The sequence below is a fragment of the Cyanistes caeruleus genome, chromosome 19 (assembly GCF_971803275.1).
Source record: "Cyanistes caeruleus chromosome 19, bCyaCae1.hap1.1, whole genome shotgun sequence".
Taxonomy (NCBI): Eukaryota; Metazoa; Chordata; class Aves; order Passeriformes; family Paridae; genus Cyanistes; species Cyanistes caeruleus.
The window spans coordinates 8,203,536-8,215,662 of record NC_141719.1 but is presented as its reverse complement, the minus strand read 5'-3'; the positions used below and the strand labels follow the sequence as shown (position 1 = coordinate 8,215,662).

The window sequence follows — 12,127 nt, the reverse complement described above, 5'->3', positions numbered from 1 at the left end:
AAGTCATTATTTTCCTTTCTGAGCAACAGTATTATATGTTCGTCAGGAATTCTGGGTTTTCCATGTTGAAAGAAAAAATGGTGCCCTTTATCGTTAAACTCCTCGAGCATGACAAAAGCAGCTGAGGTCCCAATTTTGACTGTAAGAACAAGGACAGGCAGCAATTAAACCTCAGTAGTATGAACTCTAGCAGCCCATGGGTGTTATTTGTAGATCTAAATCCAAGTGCACGGACCACCTTAGGAACACAAAAGAGCTTTTGTTGTGTGTAAGCAAACAGATCTGTGCTATCGAAACAAAACTAAATACAGAATTCAGTTTGCTACATACACAGCTCTGCAAAGCTGTGTTGATTTGTTTCCACGTATTGGCTCTTAATTAAGAGAACGGGAAAATCAGTGTTTAATTTAGGAGGCTGGAACAGAAAAATGAGGAAGTTTTTTTACAAAGGAAATTGAAAGGAGTTCCTTGCAGACTTAACTGCATGTAGACAAGGCAGAGACTGGGTTTTTGTTCAGTCTTTTCAGTTCTTTAAAACCTTAGAAAGATTAAACAACACAGTAACAGAAGCCATGAAATTATACATAAACAAAATCAAATTATGCTGTGTTAAGATAAATGCAATAGAACAAGAAAAGATAATTTGTTATTTTTACAGCCTTTGCAAAAATCTTTTTCAGACTCATCAGGAACAGGAAGCCTGTAGGGTCAGAAGGTGGAAAGTGTTAATAGGAATGTTTGGGGACAAAAATCTTTCACAATCTATATTAAGTAATTCTATATTGAAAAAAACCTGGAGAGATTCCTCTATGAGAAACTTGCTGGGATAGTATTAACAAAACCAGTCAAGTTGGAGTGCTGTTGAAAGAAAAAAATTAATTACAACAAAAAATGGTTGAGCAAGGTGGAATTCCAGATTGCTGAGGGTCAAACAGCTGTGAATGTTCATAAACAAAATGAACATATGAACATGTTTCATAATGCTCATATTATGAATGATATGAGCATGATTTAGGTGTTACTTTTGAGCACAGTGTCATGCAGACCTCTAGTCTTTGCAAACCTTGCTTTATTCTTAGCAACAATTTAAAAACATCACTAGAAAATAATACATAACAGATCAAAAACATCTTTATACTTTCATTATGTAGATCTCTATGGGATCCAGATCTTAAATGCTGTGAATTTCTTTTCAATAAAGAAAAAAATGGCAAGAACAATTAGAAGTCTAGAATCGCTTTAAAAGGAGGAAAAATTACACTGTATCTTTGATTTATAAAGGAGGTGACTTAGGAGATATTAGTAAGAGTATAAATAAAAAGTTACTACCATTTCTACTAACTCATTGCTTGGCCCCTTGTTCTTATCCAGCAATATGTTGAAAATGAAAACAAATGTTTTTCAGGTTGCATACACTGAAATTGTAAAACACATTGTCATGGTATCTTACAAGCTAAGGGCATAAATAGTACCAAAATGTGAAGAAATGGCCATCAAATGCAGTTATTTTTGTCCCAGAAAAGCCTTAAAGCACAGATTGCAAGAAGGTGGGAGGATATAAACGGGAAGTGTTGTTACGGCACTTCTCCTTCCTTATGCTATTTTCATTTTTACCCTCTCTGCCTGGAACAGGTGGCTGCGGGTGTTTGTGCTTCAAACTTCAACTCTTGTGTGTGTAAAGCCTCAGGTCGCTGAACAATCACCTGGCAAAGCCGGGTGGGTGAACTGCAGTGTCCACTTTGCGTATTGAATGTTTTTATTCTGTGCTTTTTGAGCAGCTTTTCAGCACTGCTGCACCTCAGATGACCTTTGACTCAGGTTACTGGCCTTGGTGTGAAGTTCAAAAAGATAACACTGGTAACTTTACAGATCTGTGCTTATAAATATTTCTGTTTACATCTATGTTTATAAACTTTTTTAAAAGGCAATGGGTAACAGCATAAAAGAACTGGCCTGAGGAGGTTTGATGTTTTGCATCCAGCTCTCCATGATCCGCACTTCCAGCTCCTTCTGAGAGCAAAAGTCACAGATGGCACGGGGCCAATCTACCGTGAAGTATCAGTTATTAGTTAAAATGTTTGTTAGTTAAAAGCCCGGGTTTCTCTCTTGCTAATTCAGGAGGATTTTCACAAACAGATCTGTGAGAACTGGAGGACTGCACTGCAGACATCAGGGTCCGGCTCTGCCCTGCCGAAAGTTACGAGGAGCTGAGTTGCGTTCTGAACACGCCGGGGAGGGGGCAAAAGCCTGCCTACACGGAGGCTGGAAGAAAGAATTCTCCATTTCCATTTCCGTCCCCCTCAGGCCGGGACGCCCTCAGCGAGAACGAGGCTCCCGCCCGCAGCGGCCCCACGCAGGCGCGGGCAGGCAGGGGTGGGGGTGGGGGGGGCGCTCCCCGGGGGGGGGGCACTTCCGGCCTCGAGCTCAAAGCCGGTCAGCCGGGCGCGCCGGGGCCACGCCCACGCGGAAGGGGGCGGGGCCTCGGGCGGGCTCGGGCCGCTTACATAACGGCGGGGGTGGGGCCTGCGCGTGCGTCACGCGCTGGCTCCCGGCAGCCCCCGCTGCCCCCTATATAACCGGCGTCCGCGCGGCCGGGCGCCCACAGTGAGCGGCCCCCGCCAGCGGCGCCGGATCTTGTGCAACCCTTCGCCACCCGCTCTAAGTGACCGGAATCGCTTCGCCCACCGCCACCATCGCCATGCCCGGGTATTCCAGCGACAGGGACAGAGGGTGAGTCCGGGGGCACGGCCGGCGCTAGCCGCCGCCAGCGTCCGGACTCTGAGCCTGCCCGTGGGGCTCTCGGGGTTGTTTTTCAGACGTTTAAGATGGCGGCGGGGCGGGGGTTGGGCCCTGAGCCCTTCCCTTAGCGCTCTCGCCGCGAGGGCTGGCTGGGTGGAGGGTATGGGGCTTTTTTAGGCCACTGATTGTGGACTACTGTATCGGTTCCTTCGCTTCAGAGCACCCCCCGCGGGCGTGCGATCGCTGAGAACAGCGCGGGGGAATTCTAATTTTTTTTTTTTAATTTTTTTTTTTTTTTTTTTTTTTTTTTTTCCTTGTTGGGGTAAAGGCCCTTACCCCCTTGGGGACGCCCCCCCATCCCGGACGGTCCCTGCAGACCCGTTCCCCCCCTATGAGAGCGGCGGGCGGGCTGCAGGTTTGTGGGTCAGTGGGTTGGCGGTGCTGAAGCCTTGGGGAGCTCTCGGCAGGGCGGTTCCCCTTCCTCCCTTCCCCCTCCCAAGGCTCGGGCTGTGGCCAGCAGGAGCCGGCCGGCTCCGCTTTGTGTTGTGTAAGCGGATGTTAATGGCCGGCCCCGCCATGCGGCGGCTGAGGGGAATCAAAATGCCGGCTGTGCTGCTGCTGCCTTTGTTCCTCCTCCCCCCGCCCAACCCCGGCTCTAAAATGGCAGCGGCTGGAAAATGTGGCGTAGACAGAAATGAGAGACAAAGGAAACAGCGCTGGCAGGAAGCAGCGGCCGCTCGGGGAGTGCTGTGTTGTGCCGGGAAGGATCGTTCGCAGCGCCCGCCCGGCCAAAATTGGGAAGCGATCGGGGCGGGGGAAGGAGCCCCGTGCTCGGATCCAGCGCACGGATCAGCGCGGCTCCGAGCTGCGAATCGGGGCTTTAGAGATCCTCCTCCGAAAGGAGGGACCGAACCTGGATTGCTAATAAAGTGCATGGCCTCGTAAAATATCGTTGTTAAAATAAGTATGTCTTTTGGGACATTAAAAAAAAAACGGTTTTATGGGAAAGTTATCCCAAGGTTTCATAACTGCCCCTGTCTGCCATCAGAAATAGGTGTGTCACTGGGACGGGAAACCATTTTGATCACGGGGTAGTGCCAAGGTTTTAATGCCTTACTTTGCTTGTTGTAACTTGCTGTTCAATTGCATTGTATGGCTGTGGGAAAGACACGTTATTTTAGCTTGTGAATAAGAATTGTGGCCGGGCAGATGGTGCTATCTACAGCGTAAAGTATGGTTTTTGAAGTTCCAGTGTCCTGAAACTTCAGTAGGTAGAGTTTATACACATGAACTCTAAAGTCCACCATTGCAGCTAGGCTGCAGAGACGGTGGTGAAGTTGTTCAGGAAGAGGGCCAAAAAGTTTCTCTTGCATTATATATTATGTTCTTTTTCCCCAGGTTTGGAGCCCCTCGTTTTGGAGGAAGTAGAGGTGGACCTCTCTCTGGGAAGAAATTTGGAAACCCTGGGGAGAAACTTACAAAAAAGAAATGGAACTTGGATGAGCTGCCCAAATTTGAGAAGAACTTTTACCAAGAACATCCGGATGTAGTTAGACGTACTGCGGTATGTACTTGATCTGGCTCGAGCAAAAGTAAACAGAAAGTGCAAATATGTTGAGGGTCATGAGGCCCAGTAGGCACAGATGAGGTAACTTAAAATATAACTTTAGTATCAGAGCTTATTTACAATAATGGGTGTTTTGTTTTGCAGCAAGAAGTTGAACAGTACAGAGCGAGCAAAGAGGTCACAGTTAGGGGCCATAACTGTCCAAAACCAATTATCAACTTTTATGAAGCAAACTTCCCTGGTAAGTGAAGACCAACATATTGATTTTTCTTCAGACTGGGTTAGGGCAACATCTGAATCCATGTTTAAATTTTCTCTTCTCTTCTCTAAGCAAACGTTATGGAAGTAATTCAGAGGCAGAACTTCACTGAACCAACTGCTATTCAAGCACAAGGTTGGCCTGTTGCATTGAGTGGATTGGATATGGTTGGAGTGGCACAGACTGGATCAGGGAAAACACTCTCTGTAAGTTTTGATTATGGGCTGGATTACTGCTGGATTTCAGCAGTGACAGTATGGCCTAGCCTAGTGCAGGGTGAATACTACTGGGAAGAGCTAGTAACGAGATGTTTTCTTTCTTCCAAACAGTACTTACTGCCTGCCATTGTGCATATAAATCATCAGCCATTCCTGGAGCGAGGGGATGGACCTATTGTGAGTATTCCTAGATGAAAGGGGATTTTAATTTCTAGGGAATGTGACTGTATTTTACATTCTCAGTTGGCCATGTTTATAAGAGTGCATAGCTGCTCTCTGTTACTCTTTATGAATAAAGTGGTTCCTTGTTGGGGTGTAGTTTTCTGAGCAGATTCTATAAAAAAATCCTAATTGGATTGTCCTGAAAATAGTAGAGAACAGGTATAGTTGTTTGATTTTGGGTTATATTTTGGAAATTGCTATTCCCTGGAAGCTAGTGACTTTCAGGTATCTTTCACATATCTTCCACAGTGTTCAGTGGCAGTTGAGATGCCATGTAACTTGGTTTGCTGGTTTGGCTACTTAAATCTACTTCAGTCATTCTGGCACTGAACTTTACACTCAAAATTAATGTCAGATTAGGATCTTTGAGTACATATTGAACTTAAAGCTGGTCATCCTATTTCTAGTGTCTTGTGTTGGCACCAACCCGTGAACTGGCCCAACAAGTGCAGCAGGTAGCTGCTGAATACAGCAGAGCATGTCGTTTGAAGTCCACGTGTATTTATGGAGGTGCTCCAAAGGGACCACAAATCCGTGACCTGGAAAGAGGTATGGATCAGCCTTGGTGCATCTCTTTCTGGGGCAGCGTGGGAACTGCTTCAGCTGATGGGACTGTTTGGTTTTAGGTGTGGAAATCTGCATTGCAACACCTGGAAGACTTATAGACTTCTTAGAAGCTGGAAAGACCAATCTCAGGAGGTGTACTTACCTTGTCCTTGATGAAGCTGACAGGATGCTTGACATGGGATTTGAACCTCAGATCAGAAAAATTGTGGATCAGATAAGAGTGAGTATAAATGGTTCATGCATTTATCACTATAGCAGATATATATAAATTAGTGCCACTACCCTTTTTAAAGTAAGGGCAGTGCAAGCCTGGGTAGTTTTGGTTGGGCATCTAACTTATACTATCTATATTGATCTTGCATTGATCTGATCCTCCCCAGCCTGACAGGCAGACTCTGATGTGGAGTGCCACATGGCCTAAGGAAGTGAGGCAGCTGGCTGAAGATTTCTTGAAAGAATATGTGCACATCAACATTGGTGCACTGGAATTAAGTGCAAACCACAACATTCTTCAGATTGTGGATGTGTGTCATGATGTAGAGAAAGATGACAAGTAAGTAGTCCTTAGGGGCAAAACATTCTGTGTTTTCTGTCAGTTTTACTTTATGAAATTTGAAATTAATGCCTTACTTTGATGGATTTTTGATATCAGTCCGAGACAACTTAAAAAAGGCAATAAATCAGTTTAAACTTGTACAGTAGAAATCAGTCTTAGCTCTAACCATAATCTCTTAATGATAGGCTTATTCGTTTGATGGAAGAAATCATGAGTGAGAAGGAAAACAAAACAATCGTTTTTGTGGAAACCAAAAGGCGTTGTGATGATCTTACCAGAAAGATGAGGAGAGATGGGTGAGTAGTAGCTAGGACTTCAATGAGCAATAGTCTTGAGTGTGCTCTAAGACACTACAATTAAGAATCAAAACTGTAAGACACCAGCTGTCAGTTACAATTCCCAGACTGGAATTTTTCAGTAGTCCAGTCTTTGACTAATGAAACCACCAAAGGAGTGCTCTTGGGTCAATTTAGTTCTGTGTTTCCAGGTGGCCAGCGATGGGTATTCACGGTGATAAAAGTCAGCAGGAGCGGGACTGGGTTCTAAATGGTGAGTGTTTAACCAATTTCTGCAAGTATCTGATGTGTGCTACTTAAGGAAAAAATTGATTCATTTTTTGTGTTGCAGAATTCAAACACGGAAAAGCACCAATCCTGATTGCTACAGATGTTGCATCCAGAGGTCTAGGTTAGTAAAACTCGTAATGCCACTTGCCCAAAGCTTTTAAAGAAAGTCTATTGCTTTCTTTAACCTCTGCATTTTTCTAAGTTTTCTTCACATAAAGGTGCAGTCTTTGTGGCAAGGCCTAGGCATGACAATCGGAGGACTCGAGGGGGATGGAGGACTAGTGGAAATGATCGGCTGGCTGCTTCCAGTCAAATAGAGAGGTGAAAGCTGAGAGCATTGTGTGCCAGTAATCTTCAAAAGGCAAAGATCATCCTTTAAACTACTACCCCATAAACTGTTCTCTCATGAAATAAGCAGTTTCATTCACAGTTCACTTTGCCCTGGTATTTCTCTTCTCTCCATGCTTTGCATGATTTGCCATGGTGAGGTACTGTTAGTTTTGTGCATACTGTCTGCTGTGATCTGTGGGTCTTTGAATTTCAGTGAGTTTTTTGAAATGTTGAAGAACATAATTTTAAACTTCAATGTTCAATGAAATTTTTTTCAACCATGAAATGGAGAGAGCAGCTTTAAAATGTACTAAGCCTTGTACAAATTGGTGAGTACTGGCACATGAAATCTGAGAATAAAAGTCCACCTCTCACTTTAACAAGTGGGGCAGGAAAGCAATGGCTTTTCAATGCCTTTGAAAGTCGAAGTTCCTCCACCTATACATAGTCGTCATGTCGAGACCTGCCAGAGAGAGACACATTCTCAAGTGAACCCTGGCTTCTTGGAAGCGCTTGCCTAGACGAGACACAGTGCATAAAAACAACTTGGTGACTTTGGGGGGACAGGTATGTTTTTCTTGCAGCTGCGGTTCAAAGGTCTTGGCAAGACGAGCAGTGTGGCCCCTTTTTTTTGAGCTTCTAATGAGTGTGTATGTGAAGGACCTTGTATGTTTTTACTCTAAGGTCCTCAAATGAGCACATGAAGAGGCTGCTGTGAGCTTTAGTGGCCCTACTGCAAGAAGCTTTCAGATGTCACTTGATGATTTGTAAAGGGGACACTTGAGTTGGGAATGACAAGCAAATGCACACTCCTTATGGTAAGGTTTTGGATCACAGGGTGGGTGATGAGAACGGGATCAGACGGAGTGTGCGTAACTTTTCTCTTCCACATTACTCTTGCAGAAATGGATGATTCTAACACACTGTTCTTTGCAGCCATTATTCCCTTTAAAATACTCTTGTCTAATGTTTATCTTCGATTTGGCTGTTGTGGTGTGCAAAACTTTGTACCTCGCTTTTTGCCACACTGCAACACTTTACAGATGTGGAAGATGTGAAATTTGTCATCAATTATGACTACCCTAACTCCTCAGAGGACTATATCCACCGAATTGGACGAACTGCCCGCAGTACCAAAACAGGCACAGCATACACATTCTTTACTCCTAACAATATTAAGCAAGTAAATGACCTCATCTCTGTGCTTCGGGAGGCTAATCAAGCCATCAACCCCAAATTGCTTCAGCTGATTGAAGACAGAGGTTCAGGTAAGGGCTGTTCTTGATCTCGGTGCATTGTTTTCCTCTCAGAACAAAATGGAAACTTCAGATTCCACCTCCAAAATCAAAATAAGTCTGGAAGGTGGTTTAATTACCAGTTACTGTAACCTCAGAAGGTATTTATTACACAAAAGCAAAAAAACCAGCACCCAAATGCTCCCAGCCTATGTGGTGCACCTACAGCTAGGGCAGGCCAAAGAGGCACTTCTTACTTGCCCTGAAATAAAACACTAGTGGACTCAGTTTTGTGGCTTTGTCCTCCTATGGCATTGACAGCGAGAATGGACTCCAGTGTCCTGCTGGCAAGGTAAAAGTCACTTTTTGCCTTGATGCCATGACTTGTGCTACAGAGGAGTGTATGACTCCTCAAAAGTGAGACAGCTTTATCTAACTGGAGTCCAGCAAGCACCTGGAAAGCTTTTATAGTAAGTTTGAATTGCTGGGACAGAAAATAACTGGTGTTAAGCTGAACTGAAGAGCCTTTATAATGCACATAACTTTATTGTCTCTTTCACTAGGTCGTTCCCGAGGTGACCGACGTGACAGATACTCTGCGGGCAAAAGGGGTGGATTTAGTAGTTTTAGAGAGAGGGAGAACTTTGAGAGAACCTATGGTGCGCTAGGCAAGAGAGACTTCGGAGCAAAAACCCAAAACGGGGCTTACAGCGCCCAGAGTTTCAGCAATGGAACTCCCTTTGGGAATGGCTTTGCAGCTGCAGGCATGCAGGCCGGCTTCAGGGCCGGCGGTAACCCCGCAGGAGCGTACCAGAACGGCTACGAGCAGCAGTACGGCAGTAACATTGCCAACATGCACAATGGCATGAACCAGCAGCAGTACGCCTACCCTGCCACTGGTGCTGCTCCTATGATAGGTTACCCCATGCCCACAAGTTATTCTCAATAACTTAGTGTATTTAAATGTCTCAGTTTTTCATAATTGCTCTTTATATTGTGTGTTATCAAAACAGGATAGTTATTTAAGAAATGGGAAATGCAGAAATGACTGCAGTGCAGCAGTAATTATGGTGCACTTTTTCGCTATTTAAGTTGAATATTTCTCTACATTCCTGAAACAATTTTTAGTTTTTTGTACTAGAAAATGCAGACAGTGTTTTCAAAGTAAATGTACAGTGATTTGAAATACAGTTACAGAAGGCAGTGCATGGCCTTCCAATAAAGATATTTGAAGACCGACCGATTTTTCTTTCAGATGACAATTTTCTCAACATGTGCACAACTTTACATTAATGATATGTCAAATGTTTTTATATTAAATTCTAGAAAGGTTTCTCAACTGTGTCTGATTAAACATTTAAGCTTACACAAATACCAGCCTTGCCTTGATTGGGCTAGATTGCTTAGCATGGCAGGCTCTGCTTTGATGGGGAAGAGAATTAAAGCTGGCTTCTAAGAAAGTATTGGAAACCGTATTCTTCCTTGTCTCACTAGCGTAGGGCCAGTTCTTGGAAAAGATCATAACTCTGTAGTGGTGTTGCTAACGAGCTGCTTACAAGCGTAGGAAGCTTCTGCAGCACCGTAACTGTCGCCTTCACATGAGCATATGTGCAGACCAGGCTTGAGTGTTGTGTACCCACAGCTGCCAGGCGTTGTGAGTTAGCATGCAGGCTTCTGAGCTTCAGAGAAATGGGAAGATCTTAGTATTAAAACTTCAAATTATACTTAAACTGGTATTGAGCAGTGATTTCTTTATGGAAGTGGTGGGAGGGAAGTGGGCTGTTGATCCATGAAGCTACCTCATGGATTTTTTTTTTTTTTTTAAAGGACTTAATATGTGCAAATGATTCTAATCTCAAAGCAGTGCCCATGCTGAGTGAAACAAAGTGTTTCCTTGATGAACAGAACTGGACTACTACTTGATCCTGGGGTTAAAGTGCTTAATGCTTTCAAGCACAGTGTATTAAAATACTAGTTAATGCTAACTTTCAGTTCCTCCCTCTTGTTTATTAGTAACAGTGATGAGTTTTAAGTTCAACACTTAATGTGTTCAAGGTCGAATTGACATGATTCTTTTTGTCATTTTGAACCTGAGTTAACTTTGTTTTGTACTCAGGATATTTTTGATTAGTCTGTGCTCAGTCCTTGATTACTGTTTCCCTCTGAGTTCCAGTTTGTGATGATCTCAACAAGCCTTATCTGCCTCTTAATTATTTCCTCCTTTTCTGTTAAGTTCTATCACTTGGCAGTATTTTGTGACCCTTCACTCCTGCTTTGAGAACTCCAGCTGGAGGCTTGGAATTGGCCTACTGCAATCTAAAATTGCAGATGGCAATGTATTTTGGTTTGGGTTTTTTTTTTTAAGGTGCGAGGGGGGGGTAGGGGTGGGGCTTTTAAAATTTTGTTTTGGAACAGTGCTCAGTGTCACCAGGGGTGAAAAACAAGGAAGTAGATTATTCATCACTGAAGTACAACTTAATGCCTAAGTTTCCAGGTCAGTTGCCTGAAACAAAATGCATTGAAAAGCTAGTTTTGTAAAGTTGGGGTTTTTTTTTTAGCATTAAAAAACCAGTATATTTATAGTTTGGAAATTAAAATTGAGAGGTGAGAGTCTTTAACAGTGATGCAAAACCTGAACTGTGGCAAGAGGTTTCCTCTGTGTGTTTTATACTCTTTCCGAAGGAGCCCTTATGTGGGGCAGTGTTTCCTGAGGGGGAAAATGTAACATTTGCACATAAAATAATGGAAAGAGATGAGCTCTACTAAGCAGCTTCCACATTACTGCCAGTGCTACTCTGGCAGAATTGAGCTCATGGTGAATCTGCCTTCGAACTAAACTTCAATGCAATGCTTGTGCAGGCGAGAGCAGCAGCTCCTGCCACTGACCCAGTGCCCTACTAAGGCGGCCCGTCAGTGCCGGGCCCGGGGGAGGGGGCTGCGCCGCCCGAACCGGCGCGGGGATTATCCCAGCCCGAGCCTTTCCTGCCTGTGGCTGGCGGAATGGTTTCCGCCTCAGCCCCGCCTCCTGGCACGGCCACCTGCTCTTGCTGCACCGAGTATGGAAATTTCCACTGCGCCGCCTGCGCTCTGCCAGCGCCAGCCCGAGCGGCCGCGGGGAGCCGGGGGCCTCGCCCGCGCACTTGGCAGCGGCTCCGCGGTGCCGCCTCCGCCTGAGCTCTGCCTTCTGCCTTTATGCGCCTCCGACTCGCTGCGTGCGATGGGCTCCGGAGGAAGCCCCCAGGAATGTCCCCGTGCAGCTGCAGCGTGCTCCGGTGATAGCGAGAGCTGCGTCTGTCCCAGTGTCCTCCTCCCGGTCCCCACTGCCGGCGAGCTCTGGCCGTCCCTGTCCCACAGGGGCAGGCCAGATGTGACCCCTGGCACGTGCGGCCTTGTTGCCAATGTTGGGAGCTCTCTAAACGAGTTTGGTTTATAAAAGAGACATTGTTTATTCTGCGCGGAGCTCAAGGTTGATTCCAGGTATCAAACACACCAAGGGGTAAAAAGTTACATCTCTTTTACAGAACCTATCTAATGCACATTCTCCGCCTACCCAGAGTATGTTTGTTTGTGTGATGCATATTATAAGTATATTATAAGTGTAATGTGATCTTACCCAATGCTTGAAACGAGTTCTTTTATGAAGCAACTTCTGTTGTAAAAGTTTACCTGACAGCATTAGTTCAAAAGGCGCGAAAATTCAGTTCAAAGACGTCAATTCCTTTACCAGAAGTTATCTGACGACATCATTACGGTTACAAAAGGCGAGAAGATTCAGCCCAGGGACACAAAATTCACCTCGAAGGGTCCCTGGCCTCCAGGTCGCGGCGAGGCGCGAGGGTCCCTCTGCGCCTGCGCGCCCCCCCCCTTC

General features: G+C 45.0%; 1 protein-coding gene across 2 annotated transcripts; it reads left to right on the top strand.

The window, feature by feature from the left end:
• The first annotated feature begins 2,601 nt into the window (after positions 1 to 2,601).
• Positions 2,602 to 9,989, top strand: DDX5 (DEAD-box helicase 5). 2 transcript variants are annotated; one of them, XM_023938793.2, is made up of 13 exons: positions 2,602 to 2,706; positions 4,138 to 4,303; positions 4,451 to 4,547; positions 4,638 to 4,771; positions 4,895 to 4,960; positions 5,413 to 5,554; positions 5,632 to 5,792; positions 5,953 to 6,125; positions 6,314 to 6,424; positions 6,616 to 6,677; positions 6,756 to 6,815; positions 8,068 to 8,292; positions 8,823 to 9,989. In XM_023938793.2, exons 1-13 carry the CDS (start codon positions 2,699 to 2,701, stop codon positions 9,206 to 9,208), a joined length of 1,791 nt encoding a protein of 596 aa, XP_023794561.1. In that variant the 5' UTR covers positions 2,602 to 2,698; the 3' UTR covers positions 9,209 to 9,989. The 2 variants fall into 2 exon arrangements, with proteins under 2 accessions (XP_023794561.1, XP_023794560.1); XM_023938792.2 differs by having other exon boundaries at positions 2,602 to 2,730.
• The last annotated feature ends 2,138 nt before the right edge of the window (positions 9,990 to 12,127 follow it).